This window comes from Oncorhynchus clarkii, unplaced genomic scaffold, assembly GCF_045791955.1.
Source record: "Oncorhynchus clarkii lewisi isolate Uvic-CL-2024 unplaced genomic scaffold, UVic_Ocla_1.0 unplaced_contig_4472_pilon_pilon, whole genome shotgun sequence".
Taxonomy (NCBI): domain Eukaryota; kingdom Metazoa; phylum Chordata; class Actinopteri; order Salmoniformes; family Salmonidae; genus Oncorhynchus; species Oncorhynchus clarkii.
The window spans coordinates 45,745-58,790 of NW_027261108.1; the positions used below are offsets into that span (position 1 = coordinate 45,745).

General features: G+C 43.8%; 1 protein-coding gene across 1 annotated transcript in view; it reads right to left on the reverse strand.

Moving 5' to 3' along the window:
- LOC139404866 (insulin-like growth factor 2 mRNA-binding protein 2) overlaps positions 1–13,046 on the reverse strand; it is a 90,082-nt gene that overhangs the window by 25,805 nt on the left and 51,231 nt on the right. Inside the window, exons 7-8 of the mRNA XM_071147400.1 lie at positions 11,445–11,579; positions 4,554–4,676 (exon numbers count right to left, since the gene is read on the reverse strand). Of these exons, the coding sequence (XP_071003501.1) occupies positions 4,554–4,676; positions 11,445–11,579 (258 nt within the window). The remainder of the gene's footprint in view (positions 1–4,553; positions 4,677–11,444; positions 11,580–13,046) is intronic.

Below are 13,046 nucleotides of genomic sequence, written 5' to 3' on the forward strand. Positions count from 1 at the left end.
TAAACCTTCAAGCTGCATGCTGGAACCTATTCCAACTAAACTACGGAAAGAGCTGCTTTCTGTGCTTGTCCCTCCTACAGTGCCTTGCGAAAGTATTCGGCCCCCTTGAACTTTGCGACCTTTTGCCACATTTCAGGCTTCAAACATAAAGATATAAAACTGTATTTTTTTGTGAAGAATCAACAACAAGTGGGACACAATCATGAAGTGGAACGACATTTATTGGTAATTTCAAACTTTTTTAACAAATCAAAAACGGAAAAATTGGGCGTGCAAAATTATTCAGCCCCTTTACTTTCAGTGCAGCAAACTCTCTCCAGAAGTTCAGTGGGGATCTCTGAATGATCCAATGTTGACCTAAATGACTAATGATGATAAATACAATCCACCTGTGTGTAATCAAGTCTCCGTATAAATGCACCTGCACTGTGATAGACTCAGAGGTCCGTCAAAAGCGCAGAGCATCATGAAGAACAAGGAACACACCAGGCAGGTCCGAGATACTGTTGTGAAGAAGTTTAAAGCCGGATTTGGATACAAAAAGATTTCCCAAGCTTTAAACATCCCAAGGAGCACTGTGCAAGTGATAATATTGAAATGGAAGGAGTATCAGACCACTGCAAATCTACCAAGACCTGGCCGTCCCTCTAAACCTTCAGCTCATACAAGGAGAAGACTGATCAGAGATGCAGCCAAGAGGCCCATGATCACTCTGGATGAACTGCAGAGATCTACAGCTGAGGTGGGAGACTCTGTCCATAGGACAACAATCAGTCGTATATTGCACAAATCTGGCCTTTATGGAAGAGTGGCAAGAAGAAAGCCATTTCTTAAAGATATCCATAAAAAGTGTCATTTAAAGTTTGCCACAAGACGCCTGGGAGACACACCAAACATGTGGAAGAAGGTGCTCTGGTCAGATGAAACCAAAATTGAACTTTTTGGCAACAATGCAAAACGTTATGTTTGGCGTAAAAGCAACACAGCTCATCACCATGAACACACCATCCCCACTGTCAAACATGGTGGTGGCAGCATCATGGTTTGGGCCTGCTTTTCTTCAGCAGGGACAGGGAAGATGGTTAAAATTGATGGGAAGATGGATGGAGCCAAATACAGGACCATTCTGGAAGAAAACCTGATGGAGTCTGCAAAAGACCTGAGACTGGGACGGAGATTTGTCTTCCAACAAGACAATGATCCAAAACATAAAGCAAAATCTACAATGGAATGGTTCAAAAATAAACATATCCAGGTGTTAGAATGGCCAAGTCAAAGTCCAGACCTGAATCCAATCGAGAATCTGTGGAAAGAACTGAAAACTGCTGTTCACAAATGCTCTCCATCCAACCTCACTGAGCTCGAGCTGTTTTGCAAGGAGGAATGGGAAAAAATTTCAGTCTCTCGATGTGCAAAACTGATAGAGACATACCCCAAGCGACTTACAGCTGTAATCGCAGCAAAAGGTGGCGCTACAAAGTATTAACTTAAGGGGGCTGAATCATTTTGCACGCCCAATTTTTCAGTTTTTGATTTGTTAAAAAAGTTTGAAATATCCAATAAATGTCGTTCCACTTCATGATTGTGACCCACTTGTTGTTGATTCTTCACAATAAAATGCAGTTTTATATCTTTATGTTTGAAGCCTGAAATGTGGCAAAAGGTCGCAAAGTTCAAGGGGGCCGAATACTTTTGCAAGGCACTGTATGTTGAATATAATAAACGGCTCTCTATCCACCGGATGTGTACCAAACTCACTAAAAGTGGCAGTAATAAAGCCTCTCTTGAAAAAGCCAAACCTTGACCCAGAAAATATAAAAAACTATCGGCCTATATCGAATATCCAATTCCTCTCAACATTTTGAAAAGCTGTTGCGCAGCAACTTACTGCATTCCTGAAGACAACCAATGTATACGAAACGCTTCAGTCTGGTTTTAGACCCCATCATAGCACTGAGACTGCACTCGTGAAGGTGGTAACTGACCTATTAATGGCATCAGACCAAGGCTCTGCATCTGTTCTCGTGCTCCTAGACCTACCTTAGTGCTGCTTTTGATACCATCGATCTGCTTTCACTGCTATGCGGACAACACACAGCTGTACATTTTGATGAAACATGGTGAAGCCCCAAAATTGCCCCCCCTGGAAGCCTGTGTTTCATAAGGAAGTGGATGGCTTCAAATGTTTTACTTTTAAACTCGGACAAAACAGATATGCTAGTTCTAGGTCCCAAGAAACAAAGAGATATTCTGTTGGATCTGACTATTAATCTGGATGGTTGTACAGTCGTCTCAAATAAAACTGAAGTACCTCGGCATTACTCTGGAACCTGATCTCTCTTTTGAAGAACATATCAAAACTGTTTCAAGGACAGCTTTTTTCCATCTACGTAACATTGCAAAAATCAGAAACTTTTTGTCCAAAAATGATGTAGAAAAATTAATCGATGCTTTTGTCACCTCTAGATTAGACTACTGCAATGCTCTACTTTCCGGCTACCCAGATAAAGCAGTAAATAAACTTCAGTTAGTGCTAAACACGGCTGCTAGATACCTGACTAGAACCAAAAAATGTGATCATATTACTCCAGTGCTAGCCTCTGGCTTCCTGTTAAGGCAAGGGCTGATTTCAAGGTTTTACTGCTAACCTACAAAGCATTACATGGGCTTGCTCCTACCTATCTCTCTGATTTGGTCCTGCCGTACATACCTACATGTACGCTACGGTCACAAGACGCAGGCCTCCTAATTGTCCCTAGAATTTCTAAGCAAACAGCTGGAGGCAGGGCTTTCTCCTATAGAGCTCCATTTTTATGGAATGGTCTGCCTACCCATGTGAGAGACGCAGATTCGGTCTCGACCTTTAAGTCTTTATTGAAGACTCCTCTCTTCAGTAGGTCCTATGACTGAGTGTAGTCTGGCCCAGGAGTGTGAAGGTGAACGGAAAGGCTCTGGAGCAACGAACCGCCCTTGCTGTCTCTGCCTGGCCGGTTCCCCTCTTTCCACTGGGATTCTCTGCCACTGACCCTATTACAGGGGCTGAGTCACTGGCTAACTGGTGCTCTTCCTTGCCGTCCCTAGGAGGGGTGCGTCACTTGAGTGGGTTGAGTCACTGACATGATCGTCCTGTCCGGGTTGGCGAACCACTCGGGTTCGTGCCGTGGGGGAGAACACCCATATCTACTGGGTGAAATTCCACAGTGTGCCATCACAGCAGCAAGATTTGTGACCTGTTGCCACGAGAAAAGGGCAACCAGTGAAGAACACACACCATTGTAAATACAACCCATATTTATGCTTATTTATTTTATCTTGTGTCCTTTAACCATTTGTACATTGTTAAAACACTGTGTATATATATATATAATATGACATTTGTAATGTCTTTACTGTTTTGAAACCTCTGTATGTGTAATGTTTACTGTTAATTTTTGTTGTTTTTCACTTTATATATTAACTTTGTATGTTGTCTACCTCACTTGCTTTGGCAATGTTAACACATGTTTCCCATGCCAATAAAGCCCTTGAATTGAATTGAATTGAATTGAATTGAACTTCGTGGGCTATACTCGGCCTTGTCTCAGGATAGTAAGTTGGTGATTGAAGATATCCCTCTAGTGGTGTGGGGGCTGTGCCTTGACAAAGTGGGTGGGGTTATATCCTGCCTGGTTGGCCCTGTCCGGGGGTATCGTTGGATGGGGCCACAGTGTCTCAGGACCCCTCCTGTCTCAGCCTCCAGTATTTATGCTGGTCAGTCTGTTATATCTGGAGTATTTCTCCTGTCTTATCCAGTGTCCTGTGTTAATTTAAGTATGCTCTCTCTAATTCTATTTCTTTCTTTCTTTCTTTCGTCGTGCTGCTGCTCCAGTTTCAACTGTTCTGCCTGAGGCTATGGAACCCTGACCTGTTCACTGGACGTGCTACCTGTCCCAGACCTGCTGTTTTCAACTCTCTAAAGACAGCAGGAGCGGTAGAGATACTCTGAATGATCGGCTATAAAAAGCCAACTGACATTTACTCCTGAGGTGCTGACCTGTTGCCCCCTCGACAACTACTGTGATTATTATTATTTGACCCTGCTGGTCATCTATGAACATTTGAACATCTTGTCCATGTTCTGTTATAATCTCCACCCGGCACAGCCAGAAGAGGACTGGCCACCGCTCATAGCCTGGTTCCTCTCTAGGTTTCTTCCTAGGTTCTGGCCTTTCTACTGAGTTTTTCCTAGCCACCGTGCTTCTACACCTGCATTGCTTGCTGTTTGGGGTTTTAGGCTGGGTTTCTGTACAGCACTTTGTGACATCAGCTGATGTAAGAAGGGCTTTATAAATTCATTTGATTGAGGTAGTTGGTGACTGAGTCTGTACACTCGGTAGTTGTGACTTGCTATAGTGACTGGTGTGTGTGTATGTGCGTGCGTGCGTGTGTGTGTGTGTAAGTTGATTTAGGATGTATAAACGGCTGAAGTGAATTGAGCATTACTTTACATGCAACACTGTGGGAAGAACAGCACAGTGAAACCAAACACAGAGAGAGAGGTAGCTGGCTCTTACGAGGAGATAGTAATCTTGGTCCCTGTCTCTTCTTCTATCTTCTTCAGGTTTCTTCCCTCCTTACCGATCAGTCGTCCCACCAGACTGTTGTGGGCCAGGATCTTCAGAGGAATCTCCTCCTCCCTGTAGGAAGAGAGGGTTAGAGCTAGTGAATCAATAACAGCTGCATTGAATAAAAGGCCACGGCTCCAGACCATTGATGTGGCATGAGGAATGTAATGTTGGGGTGGGATGAGTTGGCATGTGTGTGCGTGCACACACGCTTGTGTGTGTCAGAATGAACTGGCTGGGAAGTGAAACACTGATTAGAATGTGAAAGCTTCATGAGGGCTGAGGGAGGAAGGAGAGGAGACAGAGAGGGGGGATAAGGAGGAGGAGGAGGTGTTAGAGGAGGGGGTGGAGGAGAGGATAGAGGTGAAAGAAGAAGGGAAGGAGGTGGGGGTAGAGGGGAGGAGGTGGGGGTAGAGGAGAGGGGTGGAGAGGAGGGAGAGAGGTGAGGGGGTGTCGTAATGGTGTAGTATGGGTTTGTAGTAGTGATGGTGTTTGGGTAGTAATGGTGTAGTAGTGACGGTGTTGGGGGGTAGTAATGGTGTAGTAGTGAGGGTGTTGGTGTAGTAGTGACGGTGTTGGGGGGTAGTAATGGTGTAGTAGGTTTGTAGTAGTGAGGGTGTTGGGGTAGTAATGGTGTAGTATGGGTTTGTAGTAGTGAGGGTGTAGTAGTGAGGGCGTTGGGGGTAGTAATGGTGTAGTAGGGGTGTAGTATTAATGGTGTAGTAGTGACGGTGTTGGGGGGTAGTAATGGTGTAGTAGGTTTGTAGTAGTGAGGGTGTTGGGGTAGTAGGGTGTAGTAGTGAGGGTGTTGGGGTAGTGATGGTGTAGTAGTGAGGGTGTTGGGTGGTAGTAATGGTGTAGTAGGTTTGTAGTAGTGAGGGTGTTGGGGGTAGTAATGGTGTAGTAGGGGTGTAGTATTAATGGTGTAGTAGTGACGGTGTAGGGTGGTAGTAATGGTGTAGTAGGTTTGTAGTAGTGAGGGTGTTGGGGTAGTAGGGTGTAGTAGTGAGGGTGTTGGGGTAGTAATGGTGTAGTAGTGAGGGTGTTGGGTGGTAGTAATGGTGTAGTAGGTTTGTAGTAGTGAGGGTGTTGGGGTAGTAGGGGTGTAGTAGTGAGGGTGTAGTAATGGTGTAGTGTGTAGTAGAGGTGTAGTAATGGTGTGGGGTGTAGTGTAGATGTAGTGGTGAGGGTGTGGTAATGGTGTAGTAGGGGTGTAGTAATGGTGTAGTGTGTAGTAGTGAGGGTGTAGTGTGTAGTGGGGGTGTAGTAATTGTGTAGGGGTGTAGTGTAGGTGTAGTAGTGAGGGTGACAGACTTCTCCCCATTTTAGCTACTGTTGTATCAATATGTTTTGACCATGACAGTTTACAATCCAGGGTTTCTCCAAACAGTTTAGTCTCCTCAACTTGCTCAATTTCCACATTATTCATTACCAGATTTAGTTGAGGTTTAGAGTTTAGTGAATGATTTGTCCCAAATACAATGCTTTTAGTTTTAGAAATATTTAGGACTAACTTATTCCTTGCCACCCACTCTGAAAGTAACTGCAGCTCTTTGTTGAGTGTTGCAGTCATTTCAGTCGCTGTAGTAGCTGAGGTGTATAGTGTTGAGTGTTGCAGTCATTTCAGTCTCTGTAGTAGCTGACGTGTATAGTGTTGAGTGTTGCAGTCATTTCAGTCTCTGTAGTAGCTGACGTGTATAGTGTTGAGTGTTGCAGTCATTTCAGTCTCTGTAGTAGCTGACGTGTATAGTGTTGAGTGTTGCAGTCATTTCAGTCTCTGTAGTAGCTGACGTGTATAGTGTTGAGTGTTGCAGTCATTTCAGTCTCTGTAGTAGCTGACGTGTATAGTGTTGAGTGTTGCAGTCATTTCAGTCTCTGTAGTAGCTGACGTGTATAGTGTTGAGTGTTGCAGTCATTTCAGTCTCTGTAGTAGCTGACGTGTATAGTGTTGAGTGTTGCAGTCATTTCAGTCTCTGTGGTAGCTGACGTGTATAGTGTTGAGTGTTGCAGTCATTACAGTCTCTGTGGTAGCTGACGTGTATAGTGTTGAGTGTTGCAGTCATTACAGTCTCTGTAGTAGCTGACGTGTATAGTGTTGAGTGTTGCAGTCATTTCAGTCGCTGTAGTGGCTGACGTGTATAGTGTTGAGTGTTGCAGTCATTTCAGTCTCTGTAGTAGCTGACGTGTATAGTGTTGAGTGTTGCAGTCATTACAGTCTCTGTAGTAGCTGACGTGTATAGTGTTGAGTGTTGCAGTCATTTCAGTCTCTGTAGTAGCTGACGTGTATAGTGTTGAGTGTTGCAGTCATTTCAGTCTCTGTAGTGGCTGACGTGTATAGTGTTGAGTGTTGCAGTCATTTCAGTCTCTGTAGTAGCTGACGTGTATAGTGTTGAGTGTTGCAGTCATTTCAGTCTCTGTAGTAGCTGACGTGTATAGTGTTGAGTGTTGCAGTCATTTCAGTCTCTGTAGTGGCTGACGTGTATAGTGTTGAGTGTTGCAGTCATTTCAGTCACTGTGGTAGCTGACGTGTATAGTGTTGAGTGTTGCAGTCATTTCAGTCTCTGTAGTGGCTGACGTGTATAGTGTTGAGTGTTGCAGTCATTTCAGTCACTGTGGTAGCTGATGTGTATAGTGTTGAGTGTTGCAGTCATTTCAGTCACTGTGGTAGCTGATGTGTATAGTGTTGAGTGTTGCAGTCATTTCAGTCTCTGTAGTAGCTGATGTGTATAGTGTTGAGTGTTGCAGTCATTTCAGTCTCTGTAGTGGCTGACGTGTATAGTGTTGAGTGTTGCAGTCATTTCAGTCTCTGTAGTGGCTGACGTGTATAGTGTTGAGTGTTGCAGTCATTTCAGTCTCTGTAGTGGCTGACGTGTATAGTGTTGAGTGTTGCAGTCATTTCAGTCGATGTAGTGGCTGACGTGTATAGTGTTGAGTGTTGCAGTCATTTCAGTCTCTGTAGTGGCTGACGTGTATAGTGTTGAGTGTTGCAGTCATTTCAGTCGCTGTAGTGGCTGACGTGTATAGTGTTGAGTGTTGCAGTCATTTCAGTCGCTGTAGTGGCTGACGTGTATAGTGTTGAGTGTTGCAGTCATTTCAGTCGCTGTAGTGGCTGACGTGTACAGTGTTGAGTCATCCACATGCATAGACAGAATGGCTTTGGCATGTTGGAAGTAAGTAAAGACTGAAAAAAGCAAGGGCCCTGGGGATTTCCTGATTCTGCCTGGATCATTTTTGGAGAAGCTTCCATGAAAGAACAGCCTCTGTGTTCTGTTACAAAGGTAACTCTATATCCACAATATAGCAGGGGGTGCAAAGACATATATGTAACTTTAGAAATAAGGTTCATGAAATCAATAACTTGCTAACATCAGATAACATTCATATATTAGCCATTTCTGAGACTCACTAAGATAATTAATTTGATGATACTGCAGTAGCAATACAAGGATATAAAATCTATAGAAGAGACAGACATGTTTATAGGGGAGGTGTTGCTGTATATTCAGTCATATCCCTGTAATGTTTATAGGGGAGGTGTTGCTGTATATTCAGTCATATCCCTGTAATGTTTATAGGGGAGGTGTTGCTGTATATTCAGAGTCATATCCCTGTAATGCTTATGGGGGAGGTGTTGCTGTATATATTCAGTCATATCCCTGTAATGCTTATAGGGGAGGTGTTGCTGTATATTCAGAGCCATATCCCTGTAATGTTTATAGGGGAGGTGTTGCTGTATATTCAGAGCCATATCCCTGTAATGTTTATAGGGGAGGTGATGCTGTACATATTCAGTCATATCCCTGTAATGTTTATAGGGGAGGTGTTGTATGTATTCAGTCATATCCCTGTAATGCTTATGGGGGAGGTGTTGCTGTATATATTCAGAGCCGTTTAATGCTTAGAGAAGATCTTAAGTGTTATTGAAGTGTTGTGGTTGCAGGTTCACTTGGCACATCTAAAGCCTTTTCGTTTTGGGGTGTTGCTAACGGTCAGTATCTAAATCATATGTGTGAAATAACAAAGAGTTGCAGTCTGTTTTGGAATGGGTGGCTAGTAATAAACTGGTCCTGAACATCTCTTAAAGTAAGAGCATTTGGTAAAAATCCTTCCCTAAGTTCGAGACCTCAGCTGAACCTGGTAATGAATGGTGTGGTGTGGCTGTTGAACAAGTTGAGGAGACTCAATTACTACGTGTGCCTTTTTATTTATCAAGTTCTGTCCTGGAGCTGTTCTTGTCTATTTAATGTTCTGTATTATGTCATGTTTTTCCTATGATAATGTCAAAAGCCACACTAAAGTCTAACAAAACAGCCCCCACAATCATTTTTATACCAATTTCTCTCAGCCAATTATCAGTAATTTGTGTAAGTGCTGTGCTTGTTGAATGTCCCTCCCTACATGTGTGCTGAAAGTCTGTTGTAAATTTGTTTACTGTGAAATACCATTGAATCTGGTCAAACATTTTTTCCAGAAGTTTACTAAGGGTTGGTAAGAGGCTGATTGGTTGGCTGTTTGAGCCAGTAAAGGGGGCTTTACTATTCTTAGGTAGCAGAAAGACTTTAGCTTCCCTCCAGGCCCGAGGGCACACACTCCATTAGGCTTCAATTGAAGATGTGCAATACCGTACTCTATTATCCTCAGTCATTTTCCAAGTCTTCAGACCCCGGTGGCTCGTCATTGTTGATAGACAACAATTTTCACCTCTTCCACACTAACTTTACGGAACTCAAAATTACAGTGTTTGTCTTTCATAATGTGGTCAGATATACTTGGACGTGTAGTGTTAGTGTTTGTTGCTGGCATGTCATGCCTAAGTTTGCTAATCTTGGCAATTAAAAAAAGTATTAAAGAAGTTGGCAATATCAGTAAGTTTTGTGATGAATGAGCCATCTGATTCAATTAATGATGGTGCTGAGTTTTTAAAATATAATTTAAGGTGCTACAAAGCTTTTTACTATCATTCTTTATATAATTTATCTTTGTTTCATAATATAGTTTCTTCTTTTTATTCAGTTTAGTCACATGATTTCTCAATTTGCAGTACGTTTGCCATACCCATGTGGCTCAGTTGGTAGAGCATAGGAAATCAAACCAAATCAAATGTAATTGTCACATGCACATGGTTAGCAGATGGATCTGGATCATCCAGATGGTCATTGTCAAACTTCAGACGGGCCTGGACATGTGCTGGCTTGAGCAGGGGGACCTTGCGTGCGCTGCAGGATTTTAATCCATGACGTGTGTTACTAACGGTTTTCTTTGAGACTGTGGTCCCAGCTCTCTTCAGGTCATTGACCAGGTCCTGCCGTGTAGTTCTGGGCTGATCCCTCACCTTCCTCATGATCATTGATGCCCAACGAGGTGAGATCTTGCATGGAGCCCCAGACCGAGTGTGATTGACCGTCATCTTGAACTTCTTCCATTTTCTAATAATTGCGCCAACAGTTGTTGAGGGGTTGGAGTCTGTTTGAGTGTGTGGACAGGTGTCTTTTATAGAGGTAACGAGTTCAAACAGGTGCAGTTAATACAGGTAATGAGTGGAGGGCGGAGGGCTTCTTAAAGAACAACTAACAGGTCTGTGAGAGCCAGAATTCTTACTAGTTGGTAGGTGATCAAATACTTATGTCATGCAATAAAATGTAAATTAATTACTTAAAAATCATACAATGTGATTTTCTGGATTGAAGTGTACCTATGATAAAAATTACAGGCCTCTACATGCTTTGTAAGTAGGAATACCTGCAAAATCGGCAGTGTATCAAATACTAGTTCTCCCCACTGTACATATGAGATGAGTAATGTAGGGTATCTAAACATTATATAAAGTTACATAGTTTAAAGTGACTAGTGATACATTTATTACATCCAATTTTTTATTATTAAAGTGGCTAGCACTTGCAACGCCAGGGTTGTCGGTTCGATTCCAAAGGGGGACCAGTATGGAAATGCATGCACTCACTACTATAAGTTGCTCTGGATAAGAGCGTCTGCTAAATGACTATAATATAACATGTAAATGCCGTATTCCTCTAAACCATAACATTTTTAAATTCCACATCAATTGAACAGGATTTCAGTTTTTACAGTCATTTTCTTCATGGAATAATGTGTCAAGTGCATCGTGCGTCTGTTTGCTCCTACACCACGGACCAACAAACATATGAATCACTACAACCTATGCCTCTGGATACTGCTTTGAAGCAGATTTATGCAGCATTAGTGAAGGTGTGATCAATGAATGTTGATGATTTCATTCCTGTGCTGTTTGTAACTACCCTGGTAGGTTGACTGATATCCTGATCCAGGTTGGAGGCACTGGTTACAGTTAGAAGCTTTTTCCTGAGTGGACAGCTTGATGAAAGCCAGTCAATATTTAAATCCCCCAGAAAATATACTTCGCTGTTGATATCACATATATTATCAACCATTTCACACATGTTATCCAGATGCTGACTGTTAGCAACTTGGTGGTCTGTAGCAGCTTCCCACCAGAATGGGCTTTAGGTGAGGCAGATGAACCTGTAGCCATATGACTTCAACAGTATTTAACATGACATCCTCTCTATGCTTTACAGGAATGTGGTTCTGAATATAAACAGCAACACAAATCAAAGAAAACAAACAAATCAACCTGTCACAACTTTACAAAAACAACGAACCGAGGTCTCTCATTCAGTGTTCAACATGCGTTGAGCTCTGATGTCGCGCTCTGATGTAGGCCTACCAAATGGTGGAGTGTTGGGGTGTTGTAGTGAGGGTGTAGTAATGGTATAGTAGGGTGTAGTAGTGAGGGTGTTGGGGTGTAGTAAAGGTATAGTAGGGATGCTATAGTAGACTCACTCCTTGGTCTCGCTGGCCTCTTTCTGCATGATATCCAGGATCATGCGGCAGGCAGAGGAGCAGCCCTCTGGGGTGGCGTGGATGGTGATGGGCTTCCCTGCTGCTCCCACATTCTCCTTACGATGGATGTCCACCCTGATGGAGAGAGACAGACAGGTCACTGAAAGGCTGTTCACCCTGATGGAGAGAGACAGGAGGTCACTGAAAGGCTGTCCACCCGGAGGGAGACAGACAGGTCACTGAAAGGCTTTCCACCCTGATAGAGACAGACAGACAGGTCACTGAAAGGCTTTCCACCCTGATAGAGACAGACAGACAGGTCACTGAAAGGCTTTCCACCCTGATAGAGACAGACAGACAGGTCACTGAAAGGCTTTCCACCCTGATAGAGACAGACAGACAGGTCACTGAAAGGCTTTCCACCCTGATAGAGACAGACAGACAGGTCACTGAAAGGCTTTCCACCCTGATAGAGACAGACAGACAGGTCACTGAAAGGCTTTCCACCCTGATAGAGACAGACAGACAGGTCACTGAAAGGCTTTCCACCCGGAGGGAGACAGACAGGTCACTGAAAGGCTTTCCACCCTGATAGAGACAGACAGACAGGTCACTGAAAGGCTTTCCACCCTGATAGAGACAGACAGACAGGTCACTGAAAGGCTTTCCACCCTGATAGAGACAGACAGACAGGTCACTGAAAGGCTTTCCACCCTGATAGAGACAGACAGACAGGTCACTGAAAGGCTTTCCACCCTGATAGAGACAGACAGACAGGTCACTGAAAGGCTTTCCACCCTGATAGAGACAGACAGACAGGTCACTGAAAGGCTTTCCACCCTGATAGAGACAGACAGACAGGTCACTGAAAGGCTTTCCACCCTGATAGAGACAGACAGACAGGTCACTGAAAGGCTTTCCACCCTGATAGAGACAGACAGACAGGTCACTGAAAGGCTTTCCACCCTGATAGAGACAGACAGACAGGTCACTGAAAGGCTTTCCACCCTGATAGAGACAGACAGACAGGTCACTGAAAGGCTTTCCACCCGGAGGGAGACAGACAGGTCACTGAAAGGCTTTCCACCCTGATAGAGACAGACAGACAGGTCACTGAAAGGCTTTCCACCCTGATAGAGACAGACAGACAGGTCACTGAAAGGCTTTCCACCCTGATAGAGACAGACAGACAGGTCACTGAAAGGCTTTCCACCCTGATAGAGACAGACAGACAGGTCACTGAAAGGCTTTCCACCCTGATAGAGACAGACAGACAGGTCACTGAAAGGCTTTCCACCCTGATAGAGACAGACAGACAGGTCACTGAAAGGCTTTCCACCCTGATAGAGACAGACAGACAGGTCACTGAAAGGCTTTCCACCCTGATAGAGACAGACAGACAGGTCACTGAAAGGCTTTCCACCCTGATAGAGACAGACAGACAGGTCACTGAAAGGCTTTCCACCCTGATAGAGACAGACAGACAGGTCACTGAAAGGCTGAGACTGCATACATAATCATATTCAAGAATGGGGTCAATGCCATGTTAATTCAGCAACTGATTTAACTGAAATGTAATTAACCCCATACTTCATATTGGAT